The 24,317-nt window shown below is 52.4% G+C and overlaps 9 protein-coding genes across 9 annotated transcripts; 2 read left to right on the top strand and 7 right to left on the bottom strand.

Annotated features, from left to right (window-relative positions):
- Positions 1-49: 49 nt before the first annotated feature.
- On the bottom strand, positions 50-945 carry A1O1_08539 (uncharacterized protein; the record flags this gene model as incomplete). Its single annotated transcript, XM_007729399.1, has 2 exons — positions 50-711; positions 768-945. The coding sequence occupies 2 exons, from the start codon at positions 943-945 to the stop codon at positions 50-52; spliced, it is 840 nt and encodes a 279-aa protein (XP_007727589.1).
- Positions 946-4,016: 3,071 nt separating this feature from the next.
- A1O1_08538 (uncharacterized protein) lies at positions 4,017-5,465 on the top strand (the record flags this gene model as incomplete). Its single annotated transcript, XM_007729398.1, has 1 exon — positions 4,017-5,465. The coding sequence occupies one exon, from the start codon at positions 4,017-4,019 to the stop codon at positions 5,463-5,465; it is 1,449 nt and encodes a 482-aa protein (XP_007727588.1).
- Positions 5,466-6,356: 891 nt separating this feature from the next.
- A1O1_08537 (uncharacterized protein) lies at positions 6,357-7,739 on the bottom strand (the record flags this gene model as incomplete). Its single annotated transcript, XM_007729397.1, has 2 exons — positions 6,357-7,552; positions 7,580-7,739. The coding sequence occupies 2 exons, from the start codon at positions 7,737-7,739 to the stop codon at positions 6,357-6,359; spliced, it is 1,356 nt and encodes a 451-aa protein (XP_007727587.1).
- A 3,414-nt stretch (positions 7,740-11,153) lies between these two features.
- A1O1_08536 (uncharacterized protein) lies at positions 11,154-12,557 on the bottom strand (the record flags this gene model as incomplete). The annotated part of the gene is made up of 1 exon (XM_007729396.1): positions 11,154-12,557. One exon carries the CDS (start codon positions 12,555-12,557, stop codon positions 11,154-11,156), a length of 1,404 nt encoding a protein of 467 aa, XP_007727586.1.
- Positions 12,558-13,217: 660 nt separating this feature from the next.
- Positions 13,218-14,546, bottom strand: A1O1_08535 (uncharacterized protein; the record flags this gene model as incomplete). The annotated part of the gene is made up of 1 exon (XM_007729395.1): positions 13,218-14,546. The coding sequence occupies one exon, from the start codon at positions 14,544-14,546 to the stop codon at positions 13,218-13,220; it is 1,329 nt and encodes a 442-aa protein (XP_007727585.1).
- Positions 14,547-15,534: 988 nt separating this feature from the next.
- A1O1_08534 (uncharacterized protein) lies at positions 15,535-16,692 on the bottom strand (the record flags this gene model as incomplete). Its single annotated transcript, XM_007729394.1, has 4 exons — positions 15,535-15,858; positions 15,912-16,112; positions 16,166-16,448; positions 16,511-16,692. 4 exons carry the CDS (start codon positions 16,690-16,692, stop codon positions 15,535-15,537), a joined length of 990 nt encoding a protein of 329 aa, XP_007727584.1.
- A 1,501-nt stretch (positions 16,693-18,193) lies between these two features.
- A1O1_08533 (uncharacterized protein) lies at positions 18,194-19,130 on the top strand (the record flags this gene model as incomplete). Its single annotated transcript, XM_007729393.1, has 2 exons — positions 18,194-18,343; positions 18,417-19,130. The coding sequence occupies 2 exons, from the start codon at positions 18,194-18,196 to the stop codon at positions 19,128-19,130; spliced, it is 864 nt and encodes a 287-aa protein (XP_007727583.1).
- A 1,267-nt stretch (positions 19,131-20,397) lies between these two features.
- Positions 20,398-21,409, bottom strand: A1O1_08532 (SHO1 osmosensor; the record flags this gene model as incomplete). Its single annotated transcript, XM_007729392.1, has 4 exons — positions 20,398-20,898; positions 20,948-21,070; positions 21,119-21,274; positions 21,323-21,409. The coding sequence occupies 4 exons, from the start codon at positions 21,407-21,409 to the stop codon at positions 20,398-20,400; spliced, it is 867 nt and encodes a 288-aa protein (XP_007727582.1).
- Positions 21,410-23,366: 1,957 nt separating this feature from the next.
- Positions 23,367-24,088, bottom strand: A1O1_08531 (uncharacterized protein; the record flags this gene model as incomplete). Its single annotated transcript, XM_007729391.1, has 2 exons — positions 23,367-23,776; positions 23,836-24,088. The coding sequence occupies 2 exons, from the start codon at positions 24,086-24,088 to the stop codon at positions 23,367-23,369; spliced, it is 663 nt and encodes a 220-aa protein (XP_007727581.1).
- Between the last annotated feature and the right edge of the window lie 229 nt (positions 24,089-24,317).

Here is a 24,317-nt window from a genome sequence, read left to right as displayed (position 1 = left end):
CATTCATGTCATGTACGCGACGGCTGCCATCTACACTGTGCACAGTCGTTCAAAGGTTGATGTCATGGAGCCAAACTTCTTGCGGCACGCGGTGGGAAAATCGGCTGACAGCAAGGATCTGCACCATCTGCGCCTCGCTGACCAGAAGCTCTTGTTTTGGCACAAACCAGCGCAGACCCTCGCTGCAGGGCGGCGTGGTCAGACTGCCCTTGTAGGTCCAGAACTCTTGTAGACCACCGACTTCGTCGATCGCGAGGCGTACGTTGACCTGGAGACCCTCGAGCTGCGAGGTGTCGTTGAAGTGGATCATAGGACCCAGTTGCTTGATGAAGGCGGACTCAGTGGGAGTGTCTGCAGGTGCCACGCCAATGCGGATGCCGATGACCGCAGCCTCATCGTCCTCTTCCGTCACATGGACCATGTGGATCTCCGCCCGGCTTCGACGGCCGTCTACCAAATGCTCCGAGGGCGCGTGGATGTGCCAGCCGATCAAGAAGACTTCGCGGTCGTCGAACTTCATGCTCGGCAGCTGCATTATTTGTCCGTCCGGATGGTGGGGTGTAAAGGCTGGTGCGAATTGCCAGTTGAAGAAGTTGCCTGGAAGAGGCTCGTTCTTGTACCCTTCAAAGGTCGGTTGATGGTGCTTTGCGAGCTCCTGGCCCACGATGTTGATAGGTGACTGGTGGGTGCCTTGTTGGCAGAGATGATATTCTGGGGAGGGAGGCCGTCAGAACAGCTTTCTCGCCTGTCGCGGGTTGGTCACTTACCGGGTTTTATGGTAGCCCAGTCGGACGAATGCTCGTAGTTCCAGTCCTTCGGCTCCCGACCGACGTCTATTCGGACCTGTCTGCGACCTAGATGAGGATGGGACTGGTAATTGTCATGCTTGGGACAGCACCAGGCTGTCGTGAGAATGGCCAAGGAGAAGAGAACGGAGACAAGCATGGCGAAAGATACGCGTCCAAATGCAGACAACTAAAAGACTCGCCAGAAGGAGTGGACGGAAGAGCACAGAACAAGACAGTACAACAGAACACAACAGAGAGCGTGAAGGGGAGTGAATAGTGGTATGATGCTCTTGTCGAGCCCAGCGGGACCTCATCTTTATGTCTTACCGGTTCAAGCGGCATCCAGTGGACTGCTAACCTATCCTCCATGTGTGAGGAATGAACAACAGGGGCGCCGAGTGCCTCGCTTGTTCCAGTAGTGTTGTGCCTCAGCCATGAAACGCTCGATATGGCGGTTCATCGCGCTTGGGAAACAACATGTCTCTTGTGTCCAAAGACAACAATAGTCAACATATACGAGCTAGGCGCGCTGCCGTCGGCGCCGTCAGCGGCTCGATCTATATGTCAATTGAAGTCCAGTAAGGAGAATTCGAAGAGCCACCTTTCCACAGCCAATTCCAAGTCTTGCTAAGAAGAATAAGCAGAACAAGCATGGCGAAGGCGGAGGCGGAGGGAGAAAAGCATGCAAATCCCATCTGGGCGCCACGTGATATCTGACAGCCAAGGCTGAAGGAGTCTTCTCGCTGAGCCAGAGGTGAGCCTGGGAAACCGCTGTTGCGTCCAATCTGGTCTCCGGGCCACTCATCCATCCCCGGGGGGTGGACGCGTGTCTACACCCCGGATAGACAAGCTCCGCGACCGTTGGACGACAAGCAACTTCCCAGAAACGCCCAAGAGTCTCCAAGACTAAGCCAAGTAACTTGGCGGTAAGAGCGGTTGAAGGGCCTAGACTTTGTCCCCCAAAAAAGCCAGCATCCGTATGCTTCAGTTGTGCGCTCCGCCTGTCCTCAGTCTGTTTCTGACGAAGATGAGGCAGGTGCCAAGAAAGGAGTCTCTCGGCGGGTAGCCCATCCACACACTGTAGACGATAGGGTGATCTCAAGGCCACGGAGGTCAACAGGGGAATTCTATCGGCAACCGTTTGTTGGAAAAGAGTATCAATTCGGCGTGGCTTGTTTGAGACACCATTAAGCAAGCGAGATCATGTTCCTCAGGGAGAGGAGGTGTTATACTAGACAGGTGTTGGACTTTTGGAGTTGATCATATGGCGGCTTTGTCCCCTATCTTCTGGATGTCCCGACCTGGACAGGGATTCGTGGTCAAGTCAAGCCCATTATGGCTGAGAGAAGTCGCTTACATGGAAATTTTCTGGCGAAAAAGCGACTTCACTCTCTTTTCCGGATTTGATCGTCTTGGTCAGCTGTATCTTCATTCTCGTCCGAGTGTTCAGGGGTCGCTGTCTGAGCCAGCTATGGTTCCGCCGAACAATATACGGTTGTACGCTGTCGTAGCAAAAGGGAAGAGTGGTGCCAGTCAGGAAACACCAGGATGCTCGTGTGACTGAACACTCACCAAGCACTGTTGTATCTTGTAACCTTCCTCGGCCTATGCTCACATTAACGGAGCCTCATGTGAGGAAACTCGCCATTCTCTTTGCTGTTTCAGTGTGCCCCCATCTTTTCTCTCTAGGTAATTGTAAGCAGTGAAAGTGCGGGTGTTCATCCTCATCGCATCGACAGACACGTTGTTCTTTATTTTCCCACACGGCCAGAATGATTTTTCGGTAGGGGGATGTGTGGCAAAGCTACTGTACGTACTACACCCCCGAAGGAGGGAGCAATGGAGTGGTGGCGTCGGAGTGAGGCCACGACTGGAGGTTGAGGATGAGAATTGTACAGAGTGTGTCTGTCTGAAGCATGAGGTCCGCCGTGAGAGTTGATGGATGGCGGTGAAAGATCGCTGGACTTTATTCGGCTTCTGAGGCAGTATGCGAGATTAAAACGCTGGTGGGAGAGGTCGGTCTGGTGGATGGCAGTGTTTCATACGTGTTATCATCTTGGAGGCGGCGTGGGCGGGTCTGTTGTCGTGTGCTTCCTTTGTTTGTTTGCTCGGAGATTTTAGAACGACAGTATGTGGTACCTGAGGGATCTGATGGACCCTTTCTCTTCGCAGGTGCGCAGTTCCAGTTCTGCAGTGGGTGCCGCTATTTAGCCAGGCACTTGCTTTGTTAGGCTCGGGGGCCTCACAGTTCTTTACCAGGCACCGTTCAGGTAAGTGACTCTACTAGCAGAGGCCTCCCAAGCCCTAGACAGAGCCTGATGAACCCTAACACTCAAGCAGTTAGAGCCACCGAGACCCCTAAATGCTTATCGGCTCTCCCCGGCTCCAAAGCTCGGACGGGTTCCCAACAGGTCGTTGACAGGCACCCCTAAAATTGGAGCTGGACCCCCAATCGAGCACCCAACAGTCCACCTGAAACATCCTGTTTGGCTGTTTCGGGGGGCAGGCGTCAGTCCAAGCTCAGAAAAGGCGCAGAACCACAGGCCAGGCCAGGATAAATGTCCAGTGTAGTTAGAGGCTTAGGAGACCAACTCACGTCATTCATGCTCCATTATTGAAGCCAGCAAGCAGCGCAGCCGTTGAGAGAGTGCTGTTCTCTGTTCAAGTTGCTGTGTAGTGTGTGTGTTTCTTTTGCGCGCGATCAGACCTGCCATCGTCTCAACTCCCACACACTCGATTGAAGAGAGCCTGGACACTGCTACACTTGCTGTGTTGGTACTTGTGACCCTGCAAGATCACGACAACCTCACGACGACCACTTGACTGCGCTGCTCCTACACTGCGCCAAAGCACAACACATCCATTGATCAATCGCTACTTCTCGCTCAGACTCTTCCTCCTTGTCCTCTTCTTTGACGACTCTTACAGCTCTCACGAACTCGACTCTCATTTCTTCTGACCATGAGCTCGTTCTACGTATCGTCAATGTTGCATCCATCTGGTCCATCATATTGATGTTATACTAGCACGCTGCTATATCAAACACCAACGACCTCGGCATTCACAGTCAACACATCATATTCTCTCCCACCGGCCGACGGGACGACCATAATCTCTCTTTGCAGACTTCACTCCTGTGTTCTGTTCAACTCCTTCGCTGTCGTCACCTACCCTGCTCCCAAACCCCCCAGCTCGAATCGACGGACGACACGACCCTCCACATACACAATGCCTCCGCGTTCTCCAACCCAAGCCTTCGAGCCGACTCCGGCTCTGGAGCACGATCCAGACAACTTCTCTCCTCTCACACGTTCAGACACACTGGCTGTTGCCTCAGACAATAGTGGCAATCAAAACAATCCCAAAGCCGTGCGATTCTCCGAAGCGCCGGCGTCACAACTTCGAGGTCGTCATTCTATAGCCACCACAAATGTCCCTCTACTTCCACCTGTACCCTCTGCCAGTCAGTTACCGAAGCATGGATTTCAGATCACAAACACGAATTCGGAAGTAGACATCACCGCCTACATGGATCAATGTCGTTTGTGGAACACACAGATGAGAGAATCCCACGAAGCGGAGCGAAGAGCGTGGGATATAGAACGGACTGCGCTCAAAGCCCGCATTGCCGAGTTGGAGAGGAGATTGAACAGAACAAGAGACCCCAAGAGGAGGTCAAGCAACGACTCTTCGAGTAATAGTCTTCATTCGTTTCGGTCGGATCACTACTTTGGTGTTGACGGTACTCACCAACGCCGATTCATCTCTGAACCAGCCAATGCACCACCGCCCGTTTGGAAGGGCCCTGAGAGCACTCCCCCTGTCACCAGAGTCTTCTCGCGTGACGATGATGTCGCTCACCTTCCCAGTATATCGGAAAATGAACCGCTCCCATCGTTGTCCAAACAGATTTCGCCGACGTCGAGCGGCCAGGAAAATGTTCCGGTGCCGATTGAGCAGGTGGATAACACTCTGGATGGAATCACCCTCAAATCAGGGGGTTTGACTTCGTCCTTCGACACAGGAATCACCAGTCCACAGTTTGTCTCCCCTATCCAATCGCCGCCAGCCCAACCAAAGGAAGGTGCCGACGGCCTTTTCCAAGTTGATGTCAAGAGCCTACTGTCTCCACTGGACCAGAAGCTAAGGATGCATGCTGGACACACGCCCATGGCCTACATTGGGACTGATTCCTCCAGCCTGGCGAGTACCGATGGTCTGAGTCCGCAAGAGGAGCCTCTTGAGCCAGCTCCTACAAAGCGACCTCCCCTACGTCCTTCCGAGAATTCGGATTCGTACTTCTCCTTCACTTCTGCAGCAAAAGAACAGATCGATGAACCCAAGGACACCATCCCAGAAGAACAAGACCCGGAGCAGGAGTCGTCGTATGAACCCGACGACGATCCTGCGCTGAAAGGGCCACTCATGCTAGATCCGACTGCTAAGACCAAGGCGGCTAGTACTTTCCTCGGTATTGTCGATGAAAAGCTGGTTGAATTGGTGCAGCAGTCCGAGCAGGAGGCTGGTCCTTCCGGAAGCACTGAGGAGAAGGAACCAGAGAAGCCATCACAAGAGACTACACATCAGGAACCAGATGACGAGATGCCCAGGTTGAGAATCCGAGCCAGCACGAACTTTGGCAGTGCTTGGGGTGGAGATATGCCTGGCCGCATGTGATACGGGAAAAGCATGCGTGTCTTGTTGGTTATGTTAGCGATCATTGCGACGGTGTTTCGCCGGTCTCGTCGAACCTCTGCTTTTCAGTAGCCACGGGACTGAAGCGAGCTTGGTTCAGGTGGGTAAAATGGACAGGGCCTCTCCGCGAATCCAAAAAGTTCAGATGGCAACAACACGAAGCAGCACGGGTGTATTTTAATGGGTAGAGAGGGTTTGGGGTCAATCCAGAGTCAGTTGCCGGCCGCTGCTGGAGACGGCAACTTGTCACTGCGAACCCGGTCGGGAGGTATGAAAAATGATGGATGGAGGTTGAGGGTGCTGCTGCATGTGAAGAAGTAGAAATACACCATCGTGCGCAAACCCATGAGCATGAAGTACTCTTGTTGTATAGTATACAACCCACAAGCCGGTGCCAGACTAGATTTCCAGGAGCATTGCTGTCGGAGTAGTAGATTAGTTGTTCTTGTAGATACTGCACAGTGACTCCCAACTGTACAAGTACCACGCAGTCTATCACGAGTCTGATTTTGACTGTCGGGGGCCAGAAGAGAGAGAGTCACTTAGTCACTGTGTCTTGTGTCTTGTGTGTTTCATCCTACAGCCGGCTATATGAAAGCCAACACCCCATTCTCTGATCCCACGTCTGTTGAACGAGCATGACTGTGAGCGGTTCCAACGGGCTTGTTCGCACTGAAGGCGAAGTCACTATCCCATCTTGAACTGTGATCCAAACGGACTACGAACTGAAGACTGATGCCGTCTGACAGCCCTGTGAATCTTCTCAACCAAGAAGAACCATCTCATGCCGAGATCCCATTTTCTCTTTCAGATGCAGCATAACCCCAATCAGAACGGAAGACCACAATCATTCTCCTCCTGTGCCAACTGCTCTCAATCATCCAGAACACTAGGATCAAAGAACTCCGAAGCCAACGTCTGGCCTGCTGGCCAATCGACCTGATATTTCTTCAATTCTTTCGCGATCGTCCACAGCGGGAGTGAGTCGTCCTTCCACATCCAAATCCACGAGCGGTAGTGGCCGACGACGTACAGGCCGGACTTGGCCTGCGAGAAGAGGACGTTCAGGCGGTTTTTATCTAAAAAGCCCGGGCTTTTGACGGCCACCGGGTCCACGATGACAATGTCATATTCGATGCCTTGGACTTTGCCGGCCGTTTCCAAGATCACATTCGCTGCGACTCCGTACTTTTCTGCCATCTTCGCCTTGGCGATGCGCAGAATCCTCTCTTGCCCCTGGTAGGGGGTCAGGATGGCGATGGAGCAAGGTTTGTCGCTGCCGAAGCCGGCGAGGAGAAGACCCTCTAGGATCTTGAGTACTATGGTGGCGTACTGTGCGCAGCACTTGGAGCCGTTGAAGGTATATTCCTCCTTGGGGTCTGGCGGGTTGTAGAAGATGACCGACGTGGAACGGTCGTACCTCTGCTCATTGTGGCTGACAATGTCCTGTGCCAGCGGGCGCGCTGTAACATGAGTAGACTCGTCGTTTGTAAGCCGGGACTCGTAGCACGCGTTATTGTAGATGGCTGCGATGTCCGGCACGGCGCGGTACTGGGTCGTAAAGAAGGCCGACTCGAAGCCTAGGGTCTGGAGTCTCTCCTGGAGCGACATTTCAACCTGTCGTTCGAAAGGATTGATCGAGTCGCCCTTCGATTCTGTCATAGGATGTAGCTGGTTGGGATCGCCCACGAGGATCTTGCCAACCACATTGGGGAATAGACCGAGTAACGGCCAGTGCTGATATTCAGGGAGGCGAGCAGCTTCGTCCACGACGACAGGTTCTGCTGCTTGATAGTTCTTCACGAAAGTGGCATCCGCTGCGCCAGCAGCTGTGGCACACACTGCAGCGGCATGCTTGATTGTAAATGCCATAAGGTTATCGGTGGCCGTGTGAAACTCGTCCCAGTCATTAGGTTCAAACTTCTCACCCGCTCGATATTTGTCGTACCATTCGTGGAACGCTCCAAGGTCAGGTGAAAGCGACGGGCCTCCAGGTTTAATTCCCGCCATCTGTAGCATTCTGTATCCGAGGGAGAGCTCGAGATTCTGAACCCTCTCATCCGGCACACCTTCAAACTTACAGGCGGCAAACGTACGGCAATAGGCCAGGATTATACTAGACTCGGGAGATGACGAGGTCGACGCCGAGGTCGATGGTACACGGGGTGTGGTCTGAGAAGTTTTTGTCGAGGCGGCAAGAAGAGCGACCTTTCTTTCACGCTCGGCATCGCGAAGGGCAATAGCCTGCTCGGCCATAATACTGTGTAGCCGAATAACATATCTATTAGCGGGCAACTTTCCCTCGTCAACAAGACGCTGAAGCTGAGAATCCAAGGCTGTTGCCATCGAGTCCGCCCCACGATTGCCAGCCGAAGTCAGCAGGATGTGATGGAGTTTGCTCGTGTCGAGGAAAAAGGGCGTGGCTGCTTGTACCACGAAATGAGTCTTGCCTGTCCCTGGCCCGCCATGGCAATGACAAACCCAGCTGGAGCTGCACGGCCGAGGCGAATTGCGCTCTTTTGACTGTCGTTGAGATTCATGGTCTCTTCAGATGCGTGTGAGGTGTCCTTCAACGATGCATAAATGTCATATTTTCGAACTTGGTCAAGCTTCGATCCGAGTAGAAGCTGGACCACATTTGTAGCCATTGACCGCTGTCCACGATTTGCTGCTTTTTCAAGTTCTTCTAGACCTTGGAAGACATAACAGAATATGCTATGCCTCACCTGTGGTATGATCTTTCCAAAAATCGTGGCCTCTTTCAGCACCTTTGCCAGGATGGTGGAAGTCCCTGGTCGCCAGCCTACTATCGATCCTGGTGTGGTTTGAGTTTCTTTCGAAAGGGAGGTGATGGGATGGGATCTGTTGTCAAGAAAGTCATCACTATTTGCACTTCGTCGGCGCTCGATCAAGGCGGTAACGATGCCTCTCCTTGAAGATGGAATTGGCTGCAATACCCGAAGCTCCCACTGTCCTCGTCCAGGCTTCCGGCGATCAGTAGATGGATCGGGCCCGTCTGCTTGGAATAGTGTTATGTCGTCGCGGGACGGAGGAAGTTCATCCGGGAGAAACTTGTTTGGGGTGTTGGACAAATATACCCGTGCCCTGTCGCCCGGGGATAACTTGACTGCTCGTTCCTTAAGCACCTCGAATATTGCGATGTACTGATTGCGGTTGTTTTCTTCGTACTGTAGGAGGACTATACGACTCTTGATCTCCTCCGTTTCTTCTTTCTCTGACAACTCTTGCTCAACTGCGGCGCAAATTGCTAAATGTTTCGTATAATCGTCCCAGTCTGCGAAGGATAATCGAGCAGACGAACGGCACGGATCTGTGGTAAGAAGATGACGAGCAAGCGCTTGGTAATGGCGCTCCATATTGATTCGAGTTGACAAAGAGGAGACGTCAGAAAGATCGATGTCGATCTCAAGGTGAGACCTTGGGAAGGGTCCGGCTGGAAGATTAACAGGCACACTTTCGTAGACAAAGCTGCCTGCGAGATGACGGGAGAACTCAGGGTGTTGAGTCAAGGATAGAAGATCACGGCGGCAGTGGCAGAATGACTTGGGAAGTTGAGAGTCACAGTGAAAGAACAGACTTCTTCAATCGAGACAGTTGGAGACTTGGAGTCTAGCAGATATTGCAGAGTAGGCAAAGCTTGATCACAAGAATCTGGCCATATCCACATGCTTCGGTGGAACAAGTGACTAGAGTGCTTGTTTGAAGTTTTGAGGCGTCACTTCCTGCACGGAGAGACTGAGATGAGGGAACAGTGAGAGTAGGATGAGAGGAGACCTCACATGTGAATGAGGTGGAGGACGGTGAATACCTGTCATGTGGCATGGGGGCAGCTGTTCGTTTCTGCTAGACAAGACCACGCCAGATAGAATCAGATGGGAGTACGATCCACAAGGTCGAGGGCAACCGGACATACCCAGGTGAGGTGTAAGATGAGACTGGAGGGCTCATCTGACCGCAACTCTTCTTGGAGGCATTTCATCGTCTTGTCTCACGCCTCTGCTGCTGAATTATGTCTGCAGATCGTCAAGCTTGATCCTCTTCCATCATGATGGGCCAAATGTCCGTCAGCCGTTCTACGCCCTTGACTGGCAAATGCAGAGTGCCAAAGCTAAGGAGCTGGGTCGCTTCGACTTGTCAGATTCCAGATCATTGTGCAGCCGATGTAGTCGTATTCGTTATCTCTTACCAAACACCCACCACTCACAGTGCCAGTCCACGACATGATGAAGCTGTAAATGCGCTGGCTGAAGGCTCGCGAGACTGAATGCCATTTCTCTTTCCGCTCCGTTGAGTTTGGGGCGTCAGTAGTCTGCCATGTAGGAGGGCCATCTCCGTCAGAGTCGTACGGGAACACTGCATGATCAGGCGTTTGATCTGTGATCGAAGGCCCTATCATACGCTTCTCTTCGTGTAGCTCCTCTGAGACGTTAGGAAAAGGTTAGATGCAGTCCCTCTGGCACATTGCCGGGGAAGGTGCCAACTTCCAATGCAGCCAAAGCAGTTGCGAGATCTTCAGGAACCCACTGTCTGTTTGGGGAGCCCATGACCTGTTCCAGGAAGACATGGACATGGCCTTCCATGAAAGGCAATGAAAGGCGCGACTCAATCCGAGGAAGACACGCCCTGGATTCAGGAAGCACCTGTGGCACGTATGTTGTTGCTGCCGTAAGCGAACAATGTGGCTGCTGTGGCTGCTGTGGCTATAGCCCCACTTTTACACCGAAACTGTGCAGCCTCGTCTGTTTTGGTATCGAGGAACCCACACGGTTGTTAGGATGACCTCCGCAGCAGAATATCATGGACCTCTTGTCAGGACTGCGCAAGGCTCTGTTATTGAAAGATGTGAAAGTGATGCGTGCTTTTAGAGGGTGAGGTTGAAATTAAACCGCAGTGGGCTGGTCTGCTATTGGCTACCCATGGACGCCCCCAATCCACTCCAGCTTTTGGTTGATAACACCAACACCCAAAAAATCGAGCCAAAAATGGCCTCCAAGTCTCACGACCTTCGGGCTTATTCAGGGGTTGTGGTCTAGTGGTATGACGTGTTAGTATTCACTCATTGACCTGCACTGCCCACAAGTAGCTAATTTCAAACAGTTCCTTAGCATCAGTCGTTATATACGATTGGAAAAGGTTCTGGGTTCGATTCGTAAGTTGCCTTCGCTTTACGGACAACCACTAGGTACTGATTACGTAATAAAGCCAGCTACTCCACACGTGATCTACGTATCTTTTTGTCCTTGTTTCTTTTGCCCTGATCATTGGAATCTCACTAGTACCAAGACCGAGAGAAAGGGGTATATACTTCAAATTTGGTCTGATTTTTTGCATGTCGTGTGAGTTTTTGGCTTCTCGCAGTCATCATGTATGTTCTTGTGAGCGATGCCAGTCAGCTGGCTCTGTAGAGCCCGATATTACTGTATTCTTTGTTGATTGTTCGCAGAATCGCAAACCACAACTTCATATCTGAGCTGCCTCCAAACGCTGTAAAATAAGAACAAGGCTCTGTCTGCTCTGGTATCATGTCATGAGATTTTGGAAGTCATAAATGTAAGCTAGCTTTTCATCATAGGGCAACCTTGCTTATAGCATTCCTTGAACGTCCTTAAGCCAGGTAATCAAATGGCCATCCGTATCGGTCTGTGTTACCTATTGTCGTTCCGCCCATGCCACCCATCGTCTCACGACCTCATCGACACCTTTCAAACCAGACCTGGAAGCCTCGATCTCGAACCACTCTCTATGCTCGCGGCCACACTGCCCACACTCGGATTTGACAACGCGCCTTTCCGCCAGCTCGAGATGGATGAGCCGCTCGACACGATGGACGTGAGGGACTTTTCGCCCCTGAATTGGAGTGGACCGCGAATGCGAATGATTCGACGATCCTGTGTATGGATAGTAGCGTATGAGCGAGATATTCTGGCCGCATTGTTTGGTCCATTGAGACATTCGTCTGTGGACGTTCGCTGCACGGCCGATCTTCAGCGTGATGGTGCGCTGGGGCCCGGGTTGAGATCGCGACTGAGCATGTCGGACAGAAGCATAGCGCGTGAGAGTCTGATTCGTGCGCTGGGAACGTGCTGTCGAGACCTGCGGATCGTCATCGTCATCTAATAGCGACGAAGCGGTTTCGTCGTCCGGTCTGGAGGCTTCGGTTTCTGGAGTTAGCCAGAAGATGTAGATATACCCAGCCTCGTCGGCCGGAGAGATTGGCCGCGATAACTCGGCCAGGAGAAGTGATGTCGTTTGTGGCGAGAGATGGGATGGGATAACAGAGAGAAGTGTTTGTGTATGTGAGTGACTGGATGGAGTGGCTGATGGTTCTGGTCGTGTAGCGCGAGATGACGGTGTCTGTGGGATCGATGGCATATATAATATGTCACTGGACTGCCGCATCTCTGGTCTCGATGACTGCATTGGGCCTCTTTCGGACGGTCGTCTCTCTATACTCGGTCTGACTCTCGGCGGAGGCATATCATGGTCATCATCATCGGCTTGCAGACAACATGCCCATGACAGTCTGGTGTTGGACCGTGGAGGCGGACTTCGAGGTTTCGGTGGTGGTGGTGGTCGACGACGCACAATCTCCTCCGGGACGGTCATCAGGGGACTCTGCATCTCATTCCAGCCCGACGGTAGTGTTTCCCTTCGAGGAGGACCGTGGCTACTTGGATGTCGCCGACGATGTCGTTTCTGCTGGGCTGGACCCTCATCATCGAGATCCAAGATTCCCACTCGCTCGATGAAGGTGTCGATGCTGGATTTCTCCTTCAGCGCGTGCAGACGAGTTCTCCGGTCATCTCTCGCTGCCAACTGTTCGGCCTGGTCTTTGTGTTGCCAGCAGTAGAAGGCGGCTGCATGCGATTCGTCTAACACTGCAAGCACTCCAGCGCCGCGACTTGGAGATGGAGCTGGAGAGTTCTTAGGCGATGTTGCCAGAGCCCTTCGACATGGCCTTCCTGTCGAGGTGATGCCTCTACATGTAGTTGCTGGGTTCTTTGAGTCGGAACGTGGCAGAAGTGATTCGGGAGTCCGCCCACTGAATGACATGTTCTCTGATACTATCTGGTGAGTAGGTATCAATGTAAGGCCAGCAACCTCTAAGTAGTATGAAAGCTTGAGAATAACCGTTCGAGCAGAGACCGCAGTTGGCGGTTGTCAAGCGTGGTCTACAGACGAAGACCTTCACTGACCATCACACCGGTGACAGTGCATATGGGTAGAGATCTGAGTCCCTCGCAGACGCCATCACCATGGAGAACTTATTGAAGTGAACCTGTAATTCAGGGACTGAAGGAAATCATTGGACATTGTCAAGGGTCGACGGAGGGCTGGTTTGATGGCTGGGGCGTCAAAAGGGGCGGTGCGGAGGTCCAGCCTCGTCAGGAGCAGAGCCAATCAGGTCAGGCGGAAGCTTTACCCCACATACACACCACAGTATAGGAACACAGACGGCCTCCCTGGTCTCCCTACGCCTATGATATTATTTTTCCATCTCGAGATGCCAGACCAGCTTCCAGACAAATTGGCAGCATGACGATAAGATGCGATGTAGAGATTCAGCAGCAGGAAGGGAACGAACGAAGGCTCAACTGCCGCAAATATGCACAACTGTTCTGCTGGAGCCATAAAATGCCAGCTATAATGCCAAACCGGGGTATCTATCTTTATCTGAGAATCTGTATGTATATATAACGTCAAGTTCCGTGCCTAGGACAACTTGAGCCCACTTAGGAAATCCAACGCATCTTCCTGAGCATTCTCCAGTTGCGAGATGCGTTGTTTCAATGCTGTTGCCTCCAATTTCATCGTGCCCATGACATCCCATGCTTCGGATTCACTGACGCCGTGACACCTGGAGCAAGTGACTCGAGCATAGGCCATGTTGGCATCACCAGCGACCGACGTCGCTTGGGACGGCGCTGCAGATATTGCCTCTGAAAACACACTTACTGCCGAACTCACTTCGGACCCAGCTTCGGATCCTCCTAGCGTCGAAACGTCCGATGCGCGATTCCGGCGGTACTTGAATTGAGATGTAGTATCAAGTTCGCAGTCCTGCTCGACCATTCTGATGCTTTGCTGTTGTGACTGGCGTGATTCAAGAGATGCTCGTTGCAGAGCTAGTTGCGACCTGAGTTCTGAAATCGCCTTTTCCTGATCTGCTGCTCTCTCTGCCATTTCCTGCAGTTGAAGCTTGAGATGCTCAGTCCTCGTTTGCGCTGCCTCTAGTTCATCTGCTTGGACATTTTTGGCGGAGAGGGTGGATCTCAATGACTTTGCTTGATCCACGTAGGCTTGCTGACACCTACGTAGTGTTCCTTCGGCATTGAGCTGGAGGTTCTTGAATGCAGCGGGGGAGAATTCATCCGGGTACCCGTGAGGGAATAGAGCTTCCTGAACATCCATCTGCGCAAGCTCGTCGGAGTCCATAGCATCTGTGGGAGACTCCGCGACAGTCGATCGACGAAAGAAACTGAACCGAGAGGTAGTGGCAGTCGAAGCAGCAGGCCCCGACAAACTGGGCCTTTTGGGTCTCCTTGTAAAAGTGTCTAGAGAATCCGGACTGGCAAAGAAGAAATTCTCCATTGTCTTTGTCTCGTTAACAGGATCCAGTTTTTCCTTTCGCGGTGAGGGGATGAGACCGATATTGACGGGCTCAGATGACCCGTCGAACCAACTCGCTAGCCTATCGACCGCGCCAGCCTTTTTCTTTGAAAGTGGTTCTTCAGAAAGTGATTCAGAGGCAAGAGCTGCGGCCTCGGCGACAGAGGCTCGTTCAGGAGACAACGATCGAGTGCTTTGGGTACACAGGAATGGTAGGGATGTCGAAGGCTTTGCAAGTGAGGAGGGCTGGTCTCGCGCGAAGAGAGGGGCAGGGTCGATAGCAGTCCGAGAGCGCTGATGGCCTCTTGTAGGAGCGGGGAGAGGGAGGGTCAGAGAGTCATCGTGGTGAACGGAGTTCAAGTTGAGAGGCAATGGACGAGGAGGAGGGTGAGGGTGAGGGTCTAGAGCACCCTGGAACGAGTCTTGCGACATCTCGACTGAGGCCAAAAGGGGAAGGGCAGGAGTTGGCTCCTGCGCAAACGACTCGATCTTCGGATTGGCTCTTTCAAGGCAAGATCATCCAACGTCCCAGAATGGAAGCAGGAGCTGAGGCCAACTCGGTTGGGTTCTTCCCTCTCTTTGTAGATAGATCGCTGCCGTTCGGTCTGGGAAGTGATGCAATGGTAGTCGTCTTGAAGCCTCGAGAGCTGTGTCAACAAATCAACGATCCCAGCACGCTTGCAGGACTGCGTGAGAAAGGAGGCGGACGGCGGACGGCGGACGGTGGTGGTTACACAGCAGCGGAACACCAATGCAAGAAGTTCATGCAGCCAAAAACTTACACAGAGATGGAGAGAAGTGCAGAATAGAGACTTGCACAGTGTTCGAGGCCTGCCTTTCTATTCCCAATCGTGATGATGCAGATTGTCGAAATCGCGTGGTTGGTGGTTTAGCGGGGCATTTGGTCGCCAGACGAAAGAGGCATTGCCAAGTTATTAGGGCCTGTTTATCGCTTATCGACAAATGGCAGCCTGACACTGACTTGACATGACGCCGCCACGCGAGGCTGGGAAAAGTACTAGTAAAGTGCAAAAACATCATGATCTGCTCCAGAACGTGGTAGTAATTGTCTCACGTGCACCCCCTCGGCCCAAGCGTTTGTTTCTTTTGCGATTGTTCCCATTTGGCCAATGCGATTACTGCGGCAGAAGAGATGAAACATAGTGAGGTAGAAACCGGTCAGACCTTGCAGGAATGATATTCAGGTATTGGAGGATACAACCATCGAGGCAAGAAAGATATGGTTGTCCTGGCTGATCCATCAACCTCCTTGACTGCGCGATATTTCAGCTCCGGCACCACCCTCGTGAAAGGTGGAAAAAGCAGTCAAGCCTTCCCTTCTCCCTAAGAGCATGCCTTGCTAACAGAATATCGACTTCTTCATCCAGGAAGGGTTGGAGAATTTGTGCTGGCCTCTGATTTAAGCGGCAGCAACCTCCTCCGTGGTACCGTTGGTACCGTTCTCCTGGCCACTCTCCGCTGCTTCATGAGCTTCGTCATGGTCCTCTTTGCCTGGGCTGTCGATGGCGACCTTGACTGCGATTTCACGACCCTCAATCTGCTTGCCATTCATCTCCTCCACAGCCTTCTTCTGCAACTCCTCGGAACCAAGAGTGACAAAGCCGAAGCCGCGGCCCTTGCGAGGTTCGTTGCGAGCTTGAAGCTTCTTGATCATGAATCGGGGAATGGGACGAAGAGCAATCTTGGCGGATACCGGCTCGTAGGCGGCGAAAAGTTCCTTGAGCTGGAGAGTCGTGTTAGAGTATTCATGTCTGCATGGGCATTGATGATCCTTACCTTTTCCTCGCTAAGATCGTAGGGCAGGTTGGCAACCATGACCTTGGTGGTCGATGGGATGCCATCTTCCGGTGGTCCACGCTGCTTCGGGGGACGGGGAGCGCGGGGTTTGCCGTCGGTGCTGGAAGGGCCCTTGTTGGCGTCGGCGGTAACGTCGGTCAACGGAAGAGGATTCTCCGTGAAGTCGTTGGAGACTCCCTCCTGTTGTAAGTCAGCGAAAAGATTCAGGTCCCTTTTTGGTGTGTGTAACATACGGCAGCTCTGGCACCTCCACGAGCACGACCTCCACGACCTCGGCCACGACCGCCACGACCACGTCCAGAGGATCGCTTGCGCTCGGCACCTTCAGCACCCTCCTCAGCTGAGCCACTCTGATCAGGCTTGCGAGCGAGTTGCACAGAAACCTTGCGCTCAAGGATGTCCTTGCCAGACAGGTTTTCGATGGCCTTCTCCGCCTCTTCGGCAGTTTTCAGATCGACAAAGGCATAGCCGACAGGACGGTTGGTACGCGGGTTGACAGGGATGGAAGTTGTCTCGCTGGAAGATAGTATATTAGCGCGTGAAATGACAAGATGCAAAAGATGTGAGTGGCGACATACACGTCGTAGCCCGAAAAGAACTCCTTGAGTTCCACCTCAGTTGTCGCATAAGCGAGATTCCCGATGTACAATCGACGACCTTCCGCGGCAGAAGCCAGGACAGCTTCATTGTTTGCAGCAGAGTTATCCTCGATGCTGGCGTTCTTGAGGTTCTCGGCGAGGTTGTCGACGGCAGAAGACATTGTGGCTGAGGCACAAGTGTTGCGGTTAACCGTGAAATACGGAGACTTGTGGAGTGGAAATGACTCAGGTAGCTAGAGGCTGCCTTGGGAATTCAGTTGGATGAGGGGTTTGAAGGGTAGCTAAGTGCCCTAGATTCAAAGGTTTGTCTGAAGATGAGCTCGGATTGTGATCAGAAGAAGGATGATGTGGTTGATGAGAGACAAGAGAGAAAGGGAAGATCCAAAGGGGCGTCGCAGGCTGAGAAAATAATAAAATTAGTTTAGCTGGGAATCAACTTTAGTAGCAGTCACGGTGGGACCGGAGTTAGTGGGAAGGGGCAGACGAATGGGCAGTGACACAGTGACGGCAACTACCCGGGACAGGACAGACTAAGTGACATTAACCAGCGGGAAGGGAAGGGGCAAATCACCCACCGCATAACATGCTGCACTTGCAGTGCGCATAGTTACCTAGTAGTACTTTACTATGGTTGGTAAGAGCTACCGTACATGTATCTTTTAGTATGAGCCATGTCCCCTCTCGCGTCGCAGCCTTACCACCGCAGCCTCACTTGCGCAGCCTTCTTCACCCGCTGTTGTCACTGATTGGGGAGCTGGTGATTGCTGTACCTGTTGCGGTTTGCCATTTGCACATCATGTTTGCTACCTTGAACGCTAGGCTGCCTGCGCAAGCTAGACTAATGCGCGCAAGAAGGCAACCTTGACTCCCCTTTGGTCATGGAGATGCGTGTGGAGGAAACACCAAGCAGAGTCGGCCTCGAAGGCGTTTGTTCGTAGGAGAGGCCATTCATACAGAGGAGCGAGAGCTGTTGGTCTACTACTAGTACGTATACTGGGACAGATGCAGGTTCCCCAGGTAGTTGTTGTCCCCGTCCCTCACCACACCAGACCATTCCACCCCCGTTATTGGCGCACGAGCCCCGGGGGAACATTTCACTTCAGAGAGAATGTCTTGAATCTTGACTCTTATTAAGCCCTCTGTCCATCTTAAACCACCACGACTTCAGCCCTCGTAATTGTCTAACGCCAATTTCAGCTTGATGACTCCTCCAAAGCCGCCGAGTGAGATGATTTGCAGGTAATAGTAGTGAGCTGAGATCGACCCTGCAACTGCGCCACGCTATTACAGAGCGCAGCTCAGCCTCACTTACTGCGTGTTTCACCATGATATTCTGGTCCTTCATCTATTTACCAGATATCCAGTTCATACTGCCAGTCCTAGCCTGTTGTCTTTCATTTACCCTCTTCCTGTACAGTTATAGCGTTATCAAACTCCTAAATCAATCTCTTACACCTCTCGTCCCTTGCCCTACAAGTCTTCCTTGCCCCCATGAGCATCAGCCCTGAATACCACGAATTCGACCCCTAGCAACTCGTCTGGCTACCTGACACAGGCAGACCATACTAGGTGCTCACGCAGTTCTCCTCGCGTCCTATTTGGTTGTGCGCAGCCTTGCTCTGTCGGTCCTTCCACGTTTCCCCAGTCACAATACCCTGAAAGATGCGCGTGCCGTTGGACAAATATGGCCGCATAAAGAATATTATCCATGGGACACAAGCGGCCATTCTGTTCCTCGCCTGGATCCTCACAATAGCCATCTTAACGCGGAAAGGACACACAGATGGCCGAGTAGGCTGGTACTTTGGCCTGGTACGCACAACCACTACCGGAAACTCACCATGTATGCTTTTTACTGGGGATATACTAACAAGACCAAATCTAGTGCTGGCTTATGATCCCCTTCCTCGTCTACCTGGTGATGGTGCCGATGTGGTCTCGCGCCCAGCGGTTTGCGAACGTATACGCCTTTGCCTCTCTGGACGGGTTATCGGTGATTCTATGGTTGAGCGCCTGGGCAGCGGTTGCATCGTACGTGTCCGCTGGGAAAGGGAAAGGCGACAAGAAAGACGCGTCAGGCTGTGAAAATTTCAAGTACGGCAGCTCCGCACGCTGCAAGTTGAGCGAGGCCATCATTGTGTTCGGGGTGTTCGAGATGCTCCTGTTTCTGGCCACGGCCTGGCTCTCCTTCCGTGTGGTCATGACCTACAAACGCACGGGCATGATGCCTGCGCAGATGGCCGGTGGAACTGGAGCTGGAGTTGGGACAGAAACGGGGACAGGTGGAAAACCCACCGACGAATTCTCCGATCCCACCCAAGACGCCTTTTCGAGTAATATGCGACCCGAGGAGGAGGAGGAAGGATTCGCCGACGGCCAGTACCATGACCCCGACAGACAGGAATATGCGTATGGGAAGACGTCTCTCGATAACGATGTCTACGCCCCAGTCCACCAAGCTGACGACAACGACCTTGCTTACTTGCCTCCTCAACAGCCGCAGAGTCCTTTGAGCCACAATGGCTTGGGCATCCATGATTACGATACGAGCTATCCCGGCGCCTATGGGAACCAGGGACATCACTTGCCACCACGGTGACGACCGTTCTCTCTTTGTCAATTACGCCGTTTTGTTACGAGATTGCCGGTGACTGACAAAATCAAGTATTCGCCGACTCTGAACAATGCCCTTTGGACAGGTCACAGATGTCTAGTACATGAATACCATTTAACTGTTGTTTTGAAGCGTTCGAGCGTTTGCAGCGCATTCCTGCCACTGGAGTGTTGATCGGCGGCGGTTAGGTATACGTGTATTCCAGCATGAGATGTATAGCCGCGCGCCTGGTCGAGGCAGACGGTCTCCGCGTTTCAGGTCACTATAATAGCAGAGGGAACGTTGGACGGGCAGATGGTCGACGACTACATCTAATTTAACCTACGTCTTTGTAGCGTTCTCCAGCACCTGAATCAACATCGTTGCCTTGAGAAGCTTTCTTGATTTGGGGCCAGACAGTGAATGTGCCACGCACCTTCAAAGCCCTTTCTAAATAGGTCTACGAAGCTGGAAAACCTATTGTACTATTGTACGTACAATGTACAACATCAAACACATTGATGACTTTGCTCTGTTTGTCTTTTCCACTGTCTCTGGGTATCTGCTATCATTTCTCAATCAGGCAAAACGTCGCGACTTCAAGCTCAAAGTCAAGATCGTACAGACTCTTTCTATGGTATCTGGACAAGATTGTTCTCTCTCGTGGAACCCTCTGGGTGTGCTACCGCTGATTCCTGTCAAAATCGTCCCTAGGTAAACCTGTTGAGCTCCAACAATGTAGTCTCCGCTGGCAATGGTACAGTTCCGCCTGATGGCCCATAAAGAAGGGAAGGAGAAAGGGGCATAAAAGAAGGGTATTTCGGTCCCTTCAAACCCCAGCCCGCGCCCGGTCCGGTAGCCATAAAGACTTCCACCCATCTTGCAGGCCCGGTATGCGCCATGACGCCTGTACTGAACTCTGTTCCTGAAGAATTCACACGTTCCATCGTAAACCAAATCGAGAAAGAAAAAACACCACACCAATTCCCGAGATCAGCCTCCGAATTGATCCAGTCTCGATTTCGTTCGGATCATCCAAGATCTCTAGGCACGCTCAAACAGCTTCCCCGAGAACTTTGCTGACAGTTCATCAAAACCTGAAGCCAGACTGGCAAGTCCACTTCGTGGAAGAAAAGCGGTGGTGTGGATAGAAGAGAAGTGCAAAGTCGTCGACTGGGTCATTAAAAAGGAGTACTCTGGGCCCTTGTTGCGGGCCTGCCGTTTTCGTACCCATGGTCTATTACACACGATATCGCAATCGATTCTTGCGGTCTTATAACAGGATCAGGTAATTGCTGGGGGCAATGCCGGTTTCACCATTCTCTTTCTTGGCCTGCCACCAGCGTCCGCTCACATCTGAGACTTCGAGAATTTCATGCTTGCTGAAACTGATCTCGTTGGCATCGTCCGGATTTGCCTCATAGCTGTAGATGGCTTTGGCTCGATAGGGGTATTCGGTGGGCTGGGTTACATCTTGTCCAGCGGGTGTCGTGCCCGTGTTGGAGGCCGGTAGTGCTGAGGGCCGTGCGGCCGCTCCCGTGGGACCACCGGGATAACCCGAAACAGGAGAAGAAGTCTCGAAACCGTTCAATTGCGCCGAAGTGTACATCTGCGGTGGCTGAGCGGAAGTTGTCGTTTGAGGACGATCATATGCATTGGTCATGCTCTGCGCAGGCCCGCGGAAGGAATTGCGGTCTTTGTGCAAGGCAAACTGGTCGATGAACTCGCGATGAGCCGCCGCAGGCGCGGAGCCGAAATAGAAGATCCAGACAATCTATTACCCGTTAGCCTAGAACAAGCCTGACGCGAGGCGATAGACATACAGCGACCATAGAGAGCAGAATGTGGCCAGCAGCTGCGGCTTCCATGGCACCTTGTGGTTGATAAACCAGCGAGTTGACCGCGGAAGTTGTCATAACAAGGCCAGCAGCGAGGTATCCGACGACCTAATCATGTCAGCGGAGAGTTCCCTCAATAGAATCGAGTATACCAACCGCAATCGCGTAAGTATCGCTGGAGTTTGTAGCGAACACATACGCAACGCCCAGAATGCAGCAGAGCATGTAGGCGACTGTCCACCAGGCATATTTTGGAAAGGGATCTTGAACATTGGCAATGATTGAGGAAATAAACGCGATCAGCCACGCAAGCTGTTCTCCGTCAGTTCAGGTTCCGCAACAAGACCGCATGTCTCTTACCAAGCTGATTGATATTGTTGCCAACGCGAACGGGTCGCCCACAATATGGCCGAAATCGATCCTGCCTCCTCTTCGAGCTTCCAACATGTTGTGCTTCTTTAAGGAGGGAGAATAGGTAGATCCGTATGAGGGCATGAATGGTCAACGACGGCGCGGTAGGTTTGGCGATGGCGAGGCCAACACAAGCGAAACTGGCGTGAATGAAGAAGTCGACAGAAAGCAAGTCGTGGTGTCAAGTTGAACTATGGCTTTTTCGAGACCAGGCGCAGGCTGGGAAGGGGACCGAGCGTAAGATGGCTGTGCACTGCGCTGGAGGTAGTGGTGTGGTCCGGGTTGTCGAGTGCACTCGGCTAGCGAGAAGTAGATGCCAACAACGCAGTTGCCGATCAAAGAGAGGCGAAGAGTAAGTGGACGAGTCAAAGAATAAACGAACGACGGCGGGCTGACACCCAACAACGGAAGCTGGTAAAGAGAAGAGTCAGGAGGTGAATGTGGGAGCCTGAACGAACGAGCGTGGGTTTTTTGCGGGTGCGATTGGGTGTGGTGATTGTCTGATAGGTTTGAGCAGTGAAGAATTGAGTTAAGGAGAAAAGAATCAATTGGGACGGTAGGACGAGGTTGAAGTCGAAGGGAAAGGCGCAGCAAAGGGATAAAGTTAGATGGATGGATGGGTGGATGGATGGAGCACCCAGGGATGGGGATTGAAACGAGAGGGAGCGAGAGGGGGAAGGGAAAGGGAGGAGCAAAAAGGTGTGGGATAGGCATGGTCTAAGCCGGGCGGCCTCCTAGACTGAGAACTCCCAGTGGAAATAACATGGTCGGTTAGGGGTCCTCCAGGCTCCCTATGCCTTATTTGTGACTCTTACAGGCTCCTTAGGCCACTAGTACCGCCGTTCTTTCAACCAACGGCCAACAAGCCTTCATCAAGCCCTGCAACGCGTTTCAACTCGCCCACGTCTTGAAGCATGCACTGTCTCTACCTAGATTTACAACCTCTGACTCTGAACAGAGCTTGAATCGTTTCATCGCTGACTGACTGACCGACTGACTGCTGCTGCTGCTATAGCCTGTCAAGATACAAGCTAGTGGATCTGCTCCATCTGACGTCCCTCAAGTTTCTACACAATCCTAGCAGCCTAATTTCTTCCTTCAGAGTCGATGGTACAATGAGTCCTTGGCCGCGTCGCACAAGCCACGCGCTCGTCTGCAATGCAGGCATGCGCTTTGTGGCACGAGCGACTCGATGTTGTCTACAAGATTGTCATTCATGGTAGATTGCCTGCGCTAACATATCCAGACAATCATCTCAGTTCTTGCGCCCTTCAGCCTCCGGAACGTCGCGCCTACACCATCTCGACGCGTCCTCAATCCGGATAGTTTCCTTTCCGACTTCAAAATCCTTGCCAGGTGAAACGCGATCTGTCCCTGACGACGAACGATTGGGTGAGACACGACTCTGCCCCTGACATCGCTGATCCATTGTTCTCGGCCAATACTGGAAACTCCACAATTCACCCCTGGCACCGCCACAAGCGTCTTCCACCCATTTCAATAGACTACTTTGCCGTGTGGCTGGCATAACAATAAATTCCGTGAGCGATCAGCCACGCTGGTCGGGGGATTATGGGAAGTCGGTTGTGGTCCGTGACTGATGCTCTGACCGGCATCGTGAACTCTCAGGTGTCCAGCAATAGTGATTCGAGGCACTGTTGTCATCGCCTTGGAGCTGCTACAAGTTTGTATCAACGGTTGCCCCATCCTTGCGTCGATCATGGCGGTCGATGTCTCCGAGCCGTTGGAATGATTGCTCCGAGAAAGGCGCAGCTCGGTCATGCGACTTCCAGCTCGGTCACCTTGGATGACACACGCACTGGTTGTTGCGCCAGTTGATCCAGGGTTTCCCATTATCAGTCCCATTACCAAGGAACTGACCATACATTCAGTGTGCCACCTCGAGCCGAGTCAAACCATTTCTCTACCCAGATGCCTGCATGACGCCCAATGTATCGGCTATTGAGCGCACAAGTGTTTCAAGGTTTGTCATTCATAGATATCCTTGTTCCTCTCCCGCACGTCGTTCGGAACGGATAAGATGTCTCTCAATTTCGTGGATTCTTATCTCCCAGTCTTCATATAAGTCTGCAGTTCCGATGACGCCGATCTTGACCCACCATTCTAAACATCTGGTGCTGCGCTCTCGAAGCTCTCGAATATCCTCCCCCATGCTCCGTTCAGCTTCCTTGCATTGAGCCAGTCTGGGGATCAGCGATGCGAGCTTCGAGCTTTGTTCGGCTGGGGGAACCTGAAGAGTCTGTAAAGATGACAGCCTCGACGCAGTCTCGGGAAACAAGGTCGCGTGTGAGAGTACAATTGAGGCCAGCGTATTCAAATCCTGGGATCTTGGTATGTCGGAAGGGCTCGTTGTGGGCAAGAAGAGATCAGGATACGTAGACGCTGGAGCCATCATCAGTCGGCTTCTTCAAAGTGGTTATAGGAACTAGGTCCTTGCCTACATAGACGCTCTACATTGCGGACAACCTCGCCGGCTTGACCATTAAGCTTGTTCAATTTCACGACTTCGGCTTCGAGTGAGTGCAACTTTGCCCAGATCGTGTCATTGCTTCTGGCAGGTGCGAGGGTGGGCTCGGGAATGCCCTCCTCATTGCTGTAGCCGGAGAGAAGAAATTCCAGTCGATGAAGACGGGTTTGCAGGAGGGCTAGGGTTCCACGAGCTGCCACCTCAGGATCGACGGTGTTTGTGGCCATTCTGACTCCCCTCGAATGAACAATGTTTACAGGAGGTGTCGAAGTTGACGGAGAAGCGCAAGACAACGCGAAATAAACAAATCGAGCAAACACACCAAACAATGGCCCTATATCTTGGCGTGTTTGCGGCAAGTTTGGCACTCCAGGCATCCAACCTTGAACTTCCAGCTTTGCGTCTGCAACACCATCTTTGGAGACGCAGCTGATTGTCTTACCATCCATGGGCCCA

This window comes from Capronia coronata (genome assembly GCF_000585585.1).
Source record: "Capronia coronata CBS 617.96 chromosome Unknown acBCG-supercont1.8, whole genome shotgun sequence".
Taxonomy (NCBI): domain Eukaryota; kingdom Fungi; phylum Ascomycota; class Eurotiomycetes; order Chaetothyriales; family Herpotrichiellaceae; genus Capronia; species Capronia coronata.
The sequence above is the reverse complement of the archived record's forward strand: the minus strand, read 5'-3'. Positions and strand labels throughout refer to the sequence as shown.